Source organism: Drosophila rhopaloa, unplaced genomic scaffold, assembly GCF_018152115.1.
Source record: "Drosophila rhopaloa isolate 14029-0021.01 unplaced genomic scaffold, ASM1815211v1 contig_2, whole genome shotgun sequence".
Lineage (NCBI taxonomy): Eukaryota > Metazoa > Arthropoda > Insecta > Diptera > Drosophilidae > Drosophila > Drosophila rhopaloa.
The window spans coordinates 13,849,339-13,867,198 of NW_025335083.1; the positions used below are offsets into that span (position 1 = coordinate 13,849,339).

Genomic DNA, 17,860 nt, shown 5'->3' on the forward strand with positions numbered 1-17,860 from the left:
TGATTTGGACTTTTTGATTTTCGGGGCGCATCTCAGCAAAAAGTTAAAATTAAAAGGAATGCTGTTGATTGCTATGTTCGTCCCGAAAAGGAAAAAAAGGGCAATACAAGGTATGGGAGATATGTGTCGCTGGATCTGGAGCATTAGGTGGGCAGGTCGCTTAATTCTCGTTAATTTCTCACTGGCAACGTGCAGCGTTTAGCTGATTGCGGGTTTCCCACTCGATTGTTGCTCTTTTTCCCTTCCAGTCGAGACTTAAATTGTGGCAATCATATTTTGTGTTAAATGCATTCATTTTAAGTTTTATTGAAGGGTCCTTGCCCATATATAACTGTTATTTCGGCATTTCGCTGGAACTGGTTGACAATAAATCAGATTTATTTGAGGGGCGGTTCTTGGTCCAGTTAAAACTGGGTTAATCATGGGAACGATGTTGAGGTAATGTCTGAAAAGGGTTATGTATCTGAGAATTCTCTAAGTGAGTTTTAAAGAAATCAAGAACTGGAAGTTTTTGTACCTTCCCTAACTAAAAATGATCAATACAGCAGAGTGGTATAGCAAAAAAGTTTGTTTGGTCTATTCATTAACTTTTTGCACAGAAATCTCAACCCGGACACATAATAATAATAAATTGAATTTAACTCTCATTTAATCTAATAGTTGAATATCTCTTTGTTATAATTCAGAACTGAGCAAGATCGCCTCAACCGTAAATTAATTTACTAATCCCTTTCGCTAGAACCTTCTTCATGACCGGCTATAGATCATCTTTGGAACATCTAACAGCTCGCTCATTGTAGCTGTTGTCAGGCCTCATAGATCATGATTCTCCTCCCGGATCGTGGATCGTGTATGCTGTTGACAAGCAACTGTCACCACCAGCGGCCCAGGCGCCATATTGTTGGGGCTCCACTTCGACTTCCACCTTTACCTTTACCTCTACCTGCATTTCCCAGCTCCAAATTCATCCTTTTACCTTGGGCTTCCATGGGGCAAAAGCAAAAACCCAACAGCATGGCAGGCAATTTCCACACACAAATAAGCCGCCAATTTGCCCCCACTATAGGGCAGATAGTCCATAGACCAGACGATTGAAACAAGGCAAGCGAAACCCGCCAGACACTACGTCAACTCTGCAGACACGTGAACACGGGTACGATGGGATAATTGCTAAAAAAAATATACAACAAATATTTTTTAATTAATAGAAGGCACATACAAAAATGGAAACTGTAGAAGGATTTAAATTAAATAATTAAGGCAAATGAATTGGTACATAAAAGTAAATGGTTTACATTCTTTAAGAAGAAATGTTAAAATGCTAAACAATCACAAACAAAAGCCTTTAAATCACAAATAATTTTATCAGGTAAATATCATTTTACAAATATTGTCATTTTTTACCATGGAGATTTGTGATATTCTAAATTATTTTCAAACCTTTCATTTGTTTAATCATCATTAATAAAATCATTTAATTAATCAAATATTTTAGACCTTTATTAAACTCTTCGGTTTGTTAATAAACAAATCCTTTAAAATGTTGAATACAAATAAACTATAATAAATTCAAAATGCGTAACGAATAATTTGTATTTATCCCACAGTCCTGGGCTGAAAACATCTAGGCAACCCTTGGCCGCATCTTCCTTCGATGAGTCGCTGGTTATAAATCAGTTTGCGCGGCTTTTAATAAATTGTAATTGAGTCGCGAGTCGCGACTGCAGCTCATAGATACATTTGTATCTGCTGTTTAGCTGCTTAGCTCGCCGGGGCTTGTATCTTTAGCTTTTGGCTGCGATTGCGATCGCGTGTGGGAATGCAAAGGCGAAGACTCGCAGGCGAATCTCGAGCTCGGGACCATACGATCCGATCCTTATGGCTGCTGTTAAGTTAACCCCTCTGCACGTCGCTGTTGTTGTTATTGTTGTTGTTGCTGCCGTTGTATACATGGCACTTTGCCGGCTGTCGCCACTTCGGTTGTTTGGTTGTTCGGCTGTTTGGTTGTTTGGTTGTTCAGAACCCCCGCCCTTTTCCCTCGGCATCATGCTCGAAAATCACGTAATGAAAAATGTTTTGTGCGCAATTTTTCTTTTCATTTGTTTCGTGCCTCTCTTCAGCTTGCGAAAAGAAAAAAAAGACTGTTTTGTTTCGTTTCGCTGTTTGTGTGTGTCGAGCAGCAATAAAACCCATTGAACACGAGTTGCTTTTGAGGCAACATGAACAATTAATGCAACATATGTTAGCGGGCCGCAGAAACCGCAAAGCGAGATCTGCAACGCGATGATCCTTTACGCATTTAATGGCCGGCCAAACAAATCGAATTAGTTGGCAAGCCTTAAGGTTGGCAACACGCGAACGGAACTAGCCAAATAGAACTTTGGAATTCGATTCGGAGTTAGTGAAAATGGTCTGTAGGAACTGTTTTTCACACTGTTAATTTACAACATTTTTCTTAAAATTTGTGGTGTAATTATTTGGGATCTTTGAATCTGTATAATTTTTTAACAGGATCTTGACTTAAATTATTAACAAAAGGTTTTATTATTGTTTTAAATTTTAAAGTACAATTTAATGGAAAGATCTCTCACATATAAAGTTATCGTGGTAGTTGTGATAATAATATATGTTATAATTTACATATGCTTAATAGAAATTATATTTATTTTTAAATCTAAGCTTACAAAATTAAATTGCAAATCAGCATTAACTTTTGAAGGGATATCTCCCCTTCTTAACTAAGTTTTCACAAGACACAATTTTATAGCTTTTACCTCTCGACACTTGATAACAATTTCGGTGAACTCTCTGCAAAAAGTGTATTCGAAATTAATTTCATAGCAAAGATTACGGGTTACACCCCCAAATCCAAACATTCCTCCCTTTTCCCCGTTACCTTCGATATCCTCCTCTAATAGTTACAACTAGACTTTTTTCTAATTGAAACTTTTTTTTGGAATCGAGAAGCAGCAAGTGGTTCGATCGATTGCAAAGATACGAATTAACCCAACAGATACGCAGCTGCAATCACACCGATAGCCAATGCATATGAAAAATTGTACTTTTAATTGTATCTGCAGCCCCAACCCGGCCCAATCCAACCCATTCTATGGGCCATAGGCTATAGACCAGGAACCCAGACCCAGCTCCTCATCGCTTCCATAATTGCTTCGCAGTGAAGGAGAACTCGTATTTGTTTTGAGACTTTTGGGCGGGCAATTTATGGCTTATCATTTTTTGTGCTTTTAATTTCTGTTTTCCTTTTCTCAGGTGGGTGCGATGAGGGCGGGGGAGGGTTGGCTGAAACGAAATGGGTTGGGATTCCTGGGTGAGCAGGTGGATTGGCTTGGGTTATGGGTCAGCAGGAATGGCCAACGGTAATGCTTTAAGGTATGCCAGATTGGTATCCGATAAAGCAGGTGCTTAAATTAGGAGAATTTATTATAAAGGCGTTTAGAAGTAGTTGTTCAGGTTATACTGTGTTTGATTGATTTTAAATATTTTATGTCCTTAAATATACATGTTTGAATCTATCTTGGATTTCTCTTTTAACATATAAACTAAATACAAAAAATCAAGTATGCTAGAATTATCATTGTCGGAGAGTGGGATTAATAACAACAGATGTATTGTAATTTTTTCTATCCTTATAATCCCCTCTTTATGGGGATGTCCCTTTAAACAGCAAGACATCGACAGGTGGCTCTGTTGCTGTTTAATTTACCTCCATATAAGCGTCTTGCGAATTCTTTGTCAATTCGAATGCAATTTTAACAGAAAAAACGAGAACAGAGGAAACCCGCAGAAGCCGCAACCAAAATCCGCTGGGCACAAACAAAAAAGATGGTTCTTTGTTACTTAGAGGCGGAGAAGAATGGGTAGTAGGGGCAAAAAAAAAATTATTTCATAAATCCTTGAGTGGCTCGCCGGCGATTCTAATGCACTCAGGCAAGAAACGAGGGGAGTTCTTGGCACTGCCTTTGTGTTATTGAAGGGATAACTACTTATAAATGTGGCAACAACATGCAACTATCTCTTGAAAAAAGATTAGCGAAAGGCTTACATAACATACGTGGATGCGGTTTGATTTTTTCTCGCAGGCAGCTGACACAGATACAGATACTTTGCGAACTATCCACCGAATGATTACAACAATCTTTGAGAATCTTTTTCGGTTGAAGGAGCGCCAGCATGCCGGCTGACAATTCAAGTGGAATTTTTTTTTATTTTCATATTTCTTTTCAGTTTTCTTCTTTTTTTGTAGTAGTTGCCCAGCGGTTATCCGATATTATTTCGCTAATTCGATACTTTTATTTCAAGCAAACGGGTACCTACCCTCTCTCTCTCCATCTTTCCTTTGCATAATTTTTCATAATTTTTCTTATTATGATAATTTTGCTGGCGAAAAAAATAAAATATAAATTTTATGTGAATGCAATCTGATCCGTTATTTATGTGCCACATAATATAGTACGGTCTGCGGGTCGGTCCTTGTCCCGAATATAAACCGTTATGTGGGCGCAGACCACACATTATGTTAATCATTATTTCTCTGCACTGCTCTTGGCATCGTCTCTTTTTTTATATCATCTTTATTTTTCATTGCTTTTTATTTTTGTGATTTACAGTTTCTGAGGTCGCAGACAGGTGACAACAGCTGTCAGTGGGCAACAGTTGGTGGGAAGAATTAATTTAATAAAAGGCAGAGGAAAGAAGTTTGCTTAAGAATCCTAGCACGCAGTTGTGGTCAAAATAATAGCAACCCGACAAATCTTAGCAATAACATTTCTTTAATATATTTAAGTTCATAACTTTTGAGCTATTTTTTACCTCTTTTTATGACTACCGCTATAAGCCGACCCGCATGTTGGAAAATTCCGAGATTCGCATCCGCTAAACTCAGACTTTGGATTCATCCTCAGCCTCTTCCGGCTCAAGAAAACAAACCGCAACTTGTGCACGTTTCTCTCGCATTTTTACTCCCCTATTTCCCATTCCACCCGATTTTCCCTGTTTAATTTCGCAGCAGCACAGTATCCATATCCTTCCTGCTTAGCCGCTGGCTTGTGGGCGGAATATTGGAGCGGAGATGGTGGCGAACCGTGAGGATTTCTTGCTAGAGAAAAGAAATTGTAAATTTTCTTAAAGGAAGTATGAATTACGGGCACTTTTTCTGCCTTTTGTTGGAGAAGTTCCTTTCCCCACAGCTCCTTGCAGTTTTTGTGTCCTGCTCCGTCAAACAATGTCTATAACTGGATGTATGGTAAGTGTGAGAGTGTGTAATGTATATGGTTTTCACTTGCTTGTAAGTGGGAATAAAGTCTATGTTTGCTGGGAATACAGGGTGTCAATCTAAAGAAACTTTTTAGGAAAATATTAGCTGAATTTATTTTTGATCTTATGCAAGGACTTCAAAATATGTTTTCAGAGACCTTTAAGAGTTTTGGAGACCTTTTTAAGTAAGTTTTTAGTTATTTACTATAGATAATATTATTTTGCATATAATTAGAATATTTTATAGCAATATATTTGACTTAGTAATGTTATTTTTTGAATATCGATTTAAATTTTTAAGTTGAAAAATTGTTTGACCCAATTTCAATTTTATTGTTAGATTACATACATACAGATTAAAAATTGTTTTTATTTTAATAGCCTAACCAAATAATAAGTTTAAAAGTACTTATATTAATCATGTTTCTTAGAACTGTTACACAAAACTTTTTAGTAATCTAGAAAAATACCACTCATTTATTGGATAACATTTTCAGGATCCTGTATAAAACTTGCCACACATAAGAACACACACACCCATTGTCGGGGTAGCAGTTAGTTAGTTTTTGTTTGAGTAAAATCAACGCCATATTGTAGACATTGTTAAGGTTTTTGAAAATTTTATAATTAATTTTCTGGTTAACATGTTTTTCATATGTGCAAATATGCGCACAATCCATACAATACCATGGGGGGGTGTATCCAGCCCCCCGAATCCCTCTTGGTTGCTGGGTAAAGTTCAGGAAGTGTGTTTACAAAGAAAAGCCTTTTGTACAAGTATCAGATTCCTGTGCTGATTAAAGAAGCACCCAACAAAGGATTTGGATGGAGGTTTTGAGATGGTAGGGCAGGAAAATCTTCCCATGCGAGAATATTTATTAAAAATTTAAACATTATAAATGATTTGCCACATGCTACTCATTGCCACGCTCATATCCTGTTTTAGTTTTAGGGGAAGGGGGCTGATTTCTTGTGGCGCCATGACTTTACAAGATCCGAGACTCATTGCTATATTAACCATTAAGGCATTTTAAATCCAGACGCCGCTTTTCCCCCCGCTTTTAAGTTTTCAACGTCATTTACTTCGTTTCAATTCAATTTGAAATTCAAACTCTTTTTGGCGGCTGCCGCTGCTTCTGCCGTTGATGTTCCTGACTTGGGATTTATAAACTGAGTGAGTGACATGACCATGACGATATAGTAGGTAGCTAAACTGCTGAATCACTGAATCGACGGGACTGCCAAATGGCATTATTGTATCTGGAAGATGTTTTTCTGTTTTCTGTTTTCGGTTTTCTGGTTTTTCTTTTTTATCCATTGTGCACGAGTTCAACTCTTCGATTCTTTTGGTTTCCTCCAGCAGTTGTCCTTTTATTTTTTCTTACCGTCATCCAGTCATGTGATCCATCTTAATTCTTTCGGCATTCGTCATCGGGTTTTTTTTGAAAATCCATTGAGCCAGTTCCACTTGGCTCTGCATTTTAATTTGTCAGCGATTTTCTTTTCAATTTTATTTTCCTCAACTGAAACTCTAATATTGCATAGTATTGGGCGCCCTGCCAGCTTCTGATCGATGACGTTTTTATTTGCCATATGCGAGTGAGAGTGTGTGGATGTGATGGATGGCTTCCGAGGGGGCCGGGGGAGGGACTGGAGGGGGTGACGCCGCGGTGGGCCAAAATTAAATTTAAATTGAAAGTGTTACGGGCAAGTGAAAGGCCAATAAAAAACGTGTCAAAATGTCCATCCTATCCTAGACATTTTATTTAGTCCTTGTTTTTAGCTCAAGTTTTTATTTTTTTTATATATATGTATCTACCAAATCTATATTATTTATTAAATATAATACAGGCTGTCAAAAGGTTAAAGCAGTAAATTATTCCTTTACTTGAAATTATTTAAAATATTGCAAAGTTTAAGATTAGTTCGACATTTTCCAAGAGTTCTGACAGAAAATTATGTTATGGTAATTAAAGCATAAGAATCTTAGATTTAAAAAATATTTCCCCAAATCCTGGCTTGGGTAACCTTAATAGAATAAAGTTTCTTGTGTTTAATTACCTCGTCATGGTTTTTTAACTTTTCATTCTTTGAAAATATATTAATCAAATTTCTCCTCTTAAAATGATATTTAAGAACAAAAGATATCTCAACCTGAACTCCTCTGTTCTATTTTTGTACATCTTTAGACCAATTTCCTATGTTACCAATTCATTGATTTCGATTTCTTTTGGCGAGCAAAGTGACTGAGACAAGACGAACTTGCAACTGGCCTGCGTGCCAATATATCACGATTATGTCAGTCGCTTGTGTTTGTTACCCAGCAGGCGGTCACTTTAACCAACTGGGGGTTATGAAGGGGGATTCTCGAGAGGGGGAACTCCAGTTGGGGACTTGGGATTTGCGTGCGCACGCGTACAGCGCCAAAACGAATTAAATCTGATGCACCAGCAAATGATAATTCAATTTTTTTGTACTGCTGGGGAGGGTTAATACCTGAGAATCTGTAGATTCAATTTGTCCAACTGTTTTGCCCCACAAACCAAGCACACACGCACTTCAATTTGGCAAGTTGGCAGTTCGATTTGCGACCAAATGAGGAATCTCTCCAGGACACGCAACCCAAGATTAAATGGGGGGGAAAAACCCCCTACCAAGAAACTGATGATGTCAAAGTGTTGCAGTTGCTGTTGAATTTGATTTTCTGGCAAATCATTGCCGTAATCTCTCAGCTGCTGTCAGTTGGGCAACCGATTGAATGAATAAAGGATAAACATACATTGCCCAATTGTTAAGCAATTTATGCAAACAGGAGTCCCCCTTTTCCCATGCGATTTCCGTTTCTTTCGGCGTTTTCGCCTGTCAAATTTGCCAAATCACGATGACGTATCGCTAAACCACGCTTGACATTACCGTTTTTTGTTATCAACAAAAAAGGGTTGCATACTAATTTTCAAAAAAAAGAAATAAGGGTTTAGCCTGGTCCATTTTCCTTTGGCTGCCATGCGAAGCGAGAGATAAGGATGCGTTAGCACTGATTGACTCACGGATTTGATGGGTCTTCAAGGTAATGGAAAATGATTTTTTTCTTTATTTCGAAAATTTTTCGATTTTGAAAAAATTTAGACAATACCATGCAGTAGCAAGTAATATGAAAATTAAAACGTAATACTTTATAGGAATTTAAAGGAATGCTTGGCTAAATAAAATTGGATCAACGTTAAAATGAAAAATTTAATCCAATATTTTAGAGAATCAAACCACAAGTCTTTATAGGTATGCCACTTTGGAATTGTATAAAATTTGAAAAAGTTATGGACTTCGGAAGTCCAGTTGTGGGCCACCTTTTAACAACACATCGGAAACTTGGAAATAAATGACATGAAAATGGGTCAAAAATTGGATCAACGTTAAAATGAAAAATTTGAATGCAAATTTTTTGAGAATCAAACCGCAAGTCTTTAGAGGTATGCCACTTTGGAATCGGATAAAATTTGATAAAGTTATGGACTTCGGAAGTCCAGTTGTGGGCCACCTTTTAACAACACATCGGAAACTTGGAAATAAATGACATGAAAATGGGTCAAAAATTGGATCAACGTTAAAATGAAAAATTTGAATGCAGATTTTTTGAGAATCAAACCACAAGTCTTTAGAGGTATGCCACTTTGGAATCTGATAAAATTTGAAAAAGTTATGGACTTTGGAAGTCCAGTTGTGGGCCACCTTTTAACAACACATCGGAAACTTGGAAATAAATGACACGAAAATGGGTCAAAAATTGGATCAACGTTAAAATGAAAAATTTGAATGCAGATTTTTTGAGAATCAAACCACAAGTCTTTAGAGGTATGCCACTTTGGAATCGGATAAAATTTGATAAAGTTATGGACTTCGGAAGTCCAGTTGTGGGCCACCTTTTAACAACACATCGGAAACTTGGAAATAAATGACATGAAAATGGGTCAAAAATTGGATCAACGTTAAAATGAAAAATTTGAATGCAGATTTTTTGAGAATCAAACTACAAGTCTTTAGAGGTATGCCACTTTGGAATCGGATAAAATTTGAAAAAGTTATGGACTTCGGAAGTCCAGTTGTGGGCCACCTTTTAACAACACATCGGAAACTTGGAAATAAATGACATGAAAATGGGTCAAAAATTGGATCAACGTTAAAATGAAAAATTTGAATGCAGATTTTTTGAGAATCAAACCACAAGTCTTTAGAGGTATGCCACTTTGGAATCTGATAAAATTTGAAAAAGTTATGGACTTTGGAAGTCCAGTTGTGGGCCACCTTTTAACAACACATCGGAAACTTGGAAATAAATGACACGAAAATGGGTCAAAAATTGGAAAAATTGGAATTAAATTACGAGTCATAAGAGATATGCCACTTTGGAATCGGATAAAATTAGGAAAAGTTATGGACCCCGGAAGTCAAGTTGTTATTTACTAATTAGTTACCACAATCATTTTTTTTGATTTGAAGGGCTTTTTTCAAAACAAATTGATTTCAATAAAATAAAACCCATGTTCAACTATAAAGAGCTCTTCTCCGAGTCCCTACCATTTGTAATTCAAACAATCCAATAATTTTAACAGCCTCCCCAAAGCGAGTTCTCTTCCTTTTCGTAAATGTTTACAAACGTAATGAGGAATTGCCTTTGGGGGACGGATGGATAATGGGGCGATATTTAACGATTGCCCGCGTAGTGTTTATTTGTGCATCTAAACATTTTTAATAGCAAATCGCATGATCCATCCGAGAACAGTTCCAGTTGCCTGCTCGAAGTCCAAATCAAAATCCCACCCAGCGTGGGTGATTTTTGATTTTAATGATACACGGGGCAAGTATTTTTTGAGTTATTGCACATAGTGCACACAGTGCGTAATAAAAATCCTTGTCCCGGTCTCTCGATGTGTGCCATAGTGTAGTTTTTATTGTTTCTCTGACGATTTAATTAAATTTCTAAAGCGTGCCGCCAGTCGCTGTTGATGTTGATGCTGTTAGTTGGCCATTTAGTTGCAGCTTTTATTTGTTTGCTTTAGGCGCGTCGTCATCCCCGTCGCCCTCTTAATTCCATTCGATTCGTAGACCCATTCCAGTTTTAGCCTTAGCTCTAATAGGATTTCACACGTTTTCCCCTGTCGTCGGCAGGGCGTTTTATTTTTAGTGCCGCAATCAAAAGTTTTGCAAATGTTTATGCACATTCTTTGGTGACCACAAGTCTTTGGCAATTTGTTTGTTATTCCTGTTGCTTTTGCCATTATTTTGGTTTATGATGGAATCAGATTTGGATATACCTATGCAGTTTCTAGTATTTTTAATATTTTTTCAAGAAATTTGATGATTTTATATTCCAAGTATAAGGTCTGAAAATGTTTAATACCAGTAGTAATTGTAAAATGTTTTAAAATATTTAAATCAATCCTAAAATGTATGTATCTAATTATTTTTATCAGTAATAAAATGAAAGCCTTTCGGAAAGACCCGCTTTTTTTCCCTGTCCGTCAAATTTTCTAGCTATTTTTGTACATATTGAATTATACCCACTTATAGTATTAGCATATCAGCACCAGATTTGATCGTTTTTCGCTCTTTAGCAGACATGGCCATATAATTCATAGAGCCACACACGTTTCTTCATTAAATTCCACGTGTTTATTTGTTTAAACTAACCTTTTATGGGGCAGTGGCGCTACATCTAGCCGCAGACACACACACACATACACATCGGGGCGTCGGGGTTATCTATCACATCGGTCTATATAGTCGCCTCTGCTGCTGACAGCTAATTGAATTTGAATGGTGCGAACAAAATTTACAGAAAATATAAACAAAACTTTCTTGTTCTCGTTGTTGTCGTTTTGTGTGTAGCATAATTTTATGAGTTGTTTATTTCGTTAAACAAGAATAACCTTAACTTGTTATGGCACATTTTTATTGTCGCTTGTTTATGAATAAAAACAAAAGGCAAAACAGAAAAAGAACAGAATGAAGAAAAGCTGAAATACATGCACAAAAGCTAAAGCCTTTTATTTTGGTATTCAAAATAATTGTGGTCAGACGAATTCACGATCCGGGCGTTAAAAATCTATAAACGAATGTCGGCACTGCACGAAGCTGACTGAGAATTTCCCTCTACCCTATAAGGAGTTGAAGGGTATACTTGAAAATATGGTAATAGATATTTACAAGTTGAGATTATTTAAGTCAATTATATTTTCTAATTTTCATCTAATAGGTCTGGTTTATTAATGATTAGAGTTAGTGCATTGCTAACTCTCAAATGTTATTTACAATCTGGTGAAATATAGGAAAAATTTATGAGTTCCGGTTAATTTTGAAAGAAAAACATACAGAGTATTTACAATTCTTTAGCTATATCCATAAGAATTATGTTACGAACTTCTCCCACAAGACTCATACGATGTTGTGGCGCCACTTGGCCATGGTCCAAGTCAATGATCGTCATCTGTAAATCATTTTGTGTGACAACCCGCTGACAATTGGACGAGAACGATCTTCGGGACGAACTGCAGGAGGAGACAGCTCAATTCGGATGGCCTGTTGGCTCAGGTTCTCTAACGAAGTCCCTTAACGACGACTGCCTTATGCGGACTCATATACGGACATAAAGTCGCGTGGCTTATTTAAAATTAACAAAGCAATAAAAATGCAAACTCAAGGCAAGCAGAGCGATAACAATGTGGGAGAAAAAGGAGAACGAGACCTGGAATGGCCTGCAGTAAAATGAGTTCATTGTGGGGATAACCCAAATTGAGAGGCCCGCTGCCTGAGATACTTAGTCATTCTAATCCCGAATTGAGAGGGCAAAAAAAACTTAAGCAACTTTCCGCAGAAATCTTTATCGACCCAGCAGCTTATCATATCGGGGGCTAACAAACCCAAATCCCTGACCAGTCCACATGCATTTTCTTATCGCTGTCATCGCTTTTTCGACCTGGCCAAAACAATGCAACGCGCAATCAGCGACACTTCATCGGCCACCAAAAAAATAACCAAACCGAATAGGGGAGTGGGGAAAATGGAACCACAGCACAGCAAATAAACAAAAGGACACAGCGCGTAATGAGGGCGAAAATATCTTTATTTAAAGAGCCAGAGACTGGCTTCCTTGGAAGACAACAGAAGTCTCTGTGACTCCGAGTTGGAGTCCCTGGTGCAAGGCAGCATATTTGTCATTCGCAGGGAGCTTCAGGCGGCGATATGGCCCGGGGCAATAATCATGAACAGATCTTGTAGACGCCGCCATGGACCAAATGCTCCTTAATTAGATGAGGCGACAAGCCAAAAACCAGGAGCTGGCCTGCAGCTCTGTCCTCGTCCTCGTCCTCTGCCTAGGAGCACTTGGAACACGATTAACGATACATTCAAAATGCTACACTTAAGAAAATGGCTTTTTAAATGATTACAATTGTCTAAGGAATTTAATTTAAAACATTAGGAGAAGTCATAAAATATAATTTTAGTATGAATCAAAAGGGTAGTCGGTAAGTTATGTTGCTTTTTCGTGAAACCATATTGAAATTCAAGCAGATACTCTAAACGAGTTAAAAAATAATATTTTTGTTTGGAATATTTTTGATTGATTAGTTTAGATGGCTCAGAAACCTAACAATTTTATTAACCAAAAATAAAGAAATTTAATATTATTAAGCAAATTTAAAATGTTACAAGTAAATCTTGAAAACTTGTATGTATTATATTTGAATATAATAATATAATAATATTATACAAAACGTTGAAACCATTTAGGTTTATTCTTTATCATTTAATAAACCATGTATCTAATGTTAAATTAAAATGTTCTTTATTTGTCTCTTATTACACTCAATATTTTTTCGAGTGCGTTTTGTATTAGGTTCTGTTTTGGGATATATTATTGAACGGTGGCCAAAACAATGCCGTGTTTACAACTTGTACGCTATGCAAGTGGCATGCTCATGCCCACTCCCTTCCCGTCCACCAACTATTCCATATAGCCAAGCCAAACCCATGCCCTTTAGGCCCTTAAGTCGAGGTCTGGGAAGTCGCTCCACGCTGTCGAAGTCTCGACTTCTGCCACTAATGGCATATTTTGCATTCCAATAAGGCTTTGCGCCAATTGCAAATAATTTCCGAGTGTATAGTCAGCTTAATAAGATCACGATTCCCAGATAAGCCGCCTAGATACCAACTAGGACTTCCACAAGGCTCCAAGGGTTTGAATATAGTTAACAGGGGTTAGGGTAAGTGTGGGAGATTCACAAACACAGCATATTCATAAGTAGGAAATTCCCCAGTTGGCCAGAGATTATTAGATAAGTATAGAAGGCATTTTAAGGTATTTAAACTCGATATTACTGATGCAAAATGATTATGTCTTGAATTTCTTTAAAAGTTTAGAATTCTAACTCATTAATTTTTTGTTTTTAGTTATATTGTTATTAAAAGATTTTATAAAATGAACTATTTTTTATTTGTTTTTTATTTAACTACTGCTTAGAAATATTTCTTAAAAACGTTAGTGAATAAAACCATATATTACAAATAAATTCTTTTCATATCCCAATACAGTTTTTGTACTACATAAAATATAAGTTCTTTATTTTGTTTTCATAAATTTTATTTATTAAAATTTTTTTATATTTGATAATATATCTTTATTAATTTTGTAGAATTTATATTTGACTTAATTTAAAGAAGTAAATTGTGAGGGTCCAATAGGAGAGTATTCCCAAGTCACTGGTCGCTTTAAATTTGCCCAAGAAACAATAAGTTAATTTAGTTGTCTTACATCGTGTCGTTGTCGTCGCCAGTCGAGGCAGTCGGTCCAGACACCCCCGATCCAGGTCCTTGCGGCCACAGTTCACTGTAGTGGCAACCTTTGCATGGTGGTATGTCAGCAATTCTGTAAACTGGGGACATACGGTCCACGGGGGAAGTCCAGCCATGGCGGAGTACGCATATGGATCGCGGATCGGGCTTTTGCAGTCGCGTATGTAGCGCCAATTACACAAAGCCAAGTTAAGCAGTTTCAACCATACGGCTCTGTGTGGCGAAATCTGTAAATCTGAGCTGGGGCACAAAAAGAGAGGAAAATCGGCAAAGAAAAAAAACACCGCAAAATGCCATTTGACCAAGATGGGTTCGAGATGATAAAGCGACCGATTCGCCCAGACGTGGGCGCCAAACAATTCAATGCAAAAGGGGCAATTAAACCAACGAGTAGGCAACCGATACACAGAGGAAAAATCTAGTATTTCAGCTGATATCCAAAATTTTGTGGTAAATTATAATAGTTGCTACTGCTCACATCAACTCTGATAATAATTATTAATTTTATCTTTTAGGTATCAAGGTATCAAGCATAATACATTATAAAAACGATTTTCAATAAATACATTAAACATACTTGAAAAATATTTATGCAAAGAATTTGAAACTGGCAAACCATCAAAGGTTTCAAAAGATTTCAGGATATTTCTGAAATATAAATAAGTAATAACTGATATTAAATACTGACATATTGAATAACCAAAAAAAAGAATCATATATTATTTAAGAAAATTAAAAATCCGTGTGTAGATTTTTTCTTGTGTCACTAAGTAAGCTCTGTACCTTGTTACCTATTTTTCCTCTCTGTATATTTTCTTCCCCTTATTCACCTCCTCCTTTGAGGACCAAGCCCATCGAATTAATTTGCGGCGCATTTTAGTTTACAACTTTGTAATTAATTTGCAAAAAGGGACAGACACAGAAGGAGGCCTTAAGCCACCGATCGAGTGACATTTGTTCCCTTCCACCTCCACTTCCCCAATTTTCCCACTGACATTTGCGTGCTGTTGATGTCTTTATGGTTGGGAAATGGTTTAGAGAAGTCGGTACTTGATGGCACGCAGCATGGGGAAGCGATCATTGGTGCATTGACCACGGAAATCATCTTGGGTTAGATCGAAGAGAGCCACTCCTCCCAGATTCCTGTCCTTGGCATATTTGGCTTTGCTGGCTGCCGAATCCGGATCCTCGTAGCTGATCCACAGGCCGTGATCTCCGTTCTCATCGGCGGCACGGAAGGCGTAGCTGCCATACCGTTTCGTGGGATCTATAACCCTCTTTACCGGAGCACCGGGTCCTCTGGCATTTATGTTACTGGGATTCGGCATCAGCTGGCAAATCTCAGCCCAGTTGAGAGAGCCCTCCTTTTTGCTCTGAGGTCCTGCGGGGGCAGGTCCTTGGGTAGCTGTAACCACTGGCATTCCAGAGTCTCCCGAATCCTTGCTCAATTTCCAGGACTTGCCATAGGTGGCAATGCCAATATGCAGCTTATTAGCAGGAACTCTCTGGAGCAGCCAGTGTTCCAATTGGAAGTTGACATTGTAGTGGCCCAAGCGATTCTGACCAACGGTCTCGTACATTGGCGCCGAAAAGTCCGCCTCCTCGGGATTACGTTGCGGGGTCAGGAAGTCAAAGGTTCCCAGGTTGATGATGTCCAAGCTGGGCGCAATCGAGGGGGCATCATAGTACCCTAGCAAAAAAAATTATTTAATTAATTTGGTGCAAAATCTAGAAAATTTGATTTGATTTTTGTATTTATTTTGGTTTTTACGATATGTTGCATTTCATGATTTATCTTTGAAGCCATACTATTGACGTAAGAAATGTATCTTATATTTTTAAAGAAAATTTGAAATGGTTTTTATATCCATCAATTTAAATGTATTCTATAAATAAAAAGTTGACCTTTTTTAAATACTAGAAAAAAACAAATATAATACTAATAATAACTAGTAGAAGAAATAAATAAATTGGAGAAAGTCATATAAAGTGACTTAAACAGTTTCTAATATATATTACTCGTAAACTGCTATCTAAATAAGCAAGATAATGTATTATCCATTAAGCAAGAAACAGCTGATTAAAATAGTAAATAGTTGTACATCAATTAAACAATGTTTGTGTTAGCAGTGGGTTTTATCGAAACACGGTGACGCAAAAAAACACTTTTCTGACTCATCTAATTACACCAGTTAGTCTGTGTAATTAAAGTAATTGTTTGCTTTTTTTGTATACTTACAGCTTGAGTTAACATTTGGCAAAACGGTGAGACTCAGCAACAGATCATTTTGATTCAAAGCGGCCTTCAAGTCCTTGATCAGGGATGTCAGTTGTCCTTTGTGTGTCTCCGATTCAGTGTCCACAATAAAATCACCAGTGAAGAACTTCTTGAAACTCTTCCAGGCAGAACCAACATCGCCGTGCACTTTGCGTGGCTTATTCCTTGGAAGTTGGAGGGCCAAGTCCAGTCCATCGAAATTATAACGCCTCACAATATCCCGAGCGGATTCGATGAAGCGCTTGTGACCCTGCTGTCCCGATTCCAAAAGTTTTATATACTGGTTTCCATCGTTTAGATCTGCATCACCACCCACACTCAACAGGAATTTGATGTGGGGATAGCGTTCTTTTAAACTGGACACTTGAGCCAGATGACGCTGCTCGAGGTCCAATCGCTTGTTTATACTCTGCATTTCGAAATTATCGGCATTAACACCCGCATAGCCGTATATCAAATGGGTGCAAAATTGCAGGGCCAGCTCCATATCCGTCATCGAGAACTGAGCCAGGCCTAGTTAGGGGTTTACATATTTAGTAAGATTTATAAATGAAATAATTAACAAATCGAAAAACTCACCCTGACGCTGAAAGCCCTCGGAGTCATAGAAGCAAACCAGATTAGAGGCGGCGTTCACTTGGAATTGAGCGAATATCGCCAGACTCAGTACCAAACTGAGCCACAGAGAGCCAGTCATCTTTTTTAGAGCGATAAACCCAGAGAGCTATACGCAGTCAAAATAATAAAAATAGAGACTACCTTGGGAGGTATTATTTGTAACAGTCCGTCGCCGGCGAGATGCGAATACAAACTGAATTCGAAATGACACTAAGCACTGTGAATTGGAATAAATATGGGCAGGGGAGCTTTTCAGTTGAATTGCCTCCGCCCGATTCCCCGTAACGAAAACGAACTGAAAACCCCGGACGAACAATAGCAAAATCCAACTCGCGGGGCTTATTATCAACAACGAAATTCAACGAAATTGTTTGTCTTAAGTGGCATCTGACATCGAGTTCAATGAGATCACTTCTTGTCTCGGTAATTTACACAAAAAAAGTAACAGATACTACGCCTTTCTTGAGATAATGCCCGCCAACTCATAGTTTAAATAGGCTAAATCTCTGGCTATTTATGGGTGCACCTAGTGATAAGTCTGCACTTTTTAAGGTGTGGGCGAATTAGCAAGGTTGTTTTCCATCGTTACTCATGCCCAAAAAATGAAAATATTTAACTTAAAAATGGTTAAGGCATTACGGAGAATTTACTATATTTATAGGCGGATTATTAATGATGTGATTTCAAGGTCCATTAAAAGTAGGCACTTAGCGAGCAAGTGCAAAGTAAACAACGGTTAAGAGAAATGTTGGAGAAGATAAATTACACTAAAAAGCTCTCGACTAAAACGTTAAAAACATTAAAAACCCTATAAAAGCTGTGGAAATGTTTGAAACTAACATA

At 37.5% G+C, this 17,860-nt stretch overlaps 1 protein-coding gene across 1 annotated transcript; it reads right to left on the bottom strand.

The window, feature by feature from the left end:
* Positions 1-14,995: 14,995 nt before the first annotated feature.
* LOC108049385 (chitinase-like protein Idgf3) lies at positions 14,996-17,216 on the bottom strand. Its single transcript, XM_017130539.2, has 3 exons — positions 16,979-17,216; positions 16,361-16,912; positions 14,996-15,811 (listed from the first exon to the last, which is right to left on the bottom strand). Exons 1-3 carry the CDS (start codon positions 17,094-17,096, stop codon positions 15,156-15,158), a joined length of 1,326 nt encoding a protein of 441 aa, XP_016986028.2. The 5' UTR covers positions 17,097-17,216; the 3' UTR covers positions 14,996-15,155.
* Between the last annotated feature and the right edge of the window lie 644 nt (positions 17,217-17,860).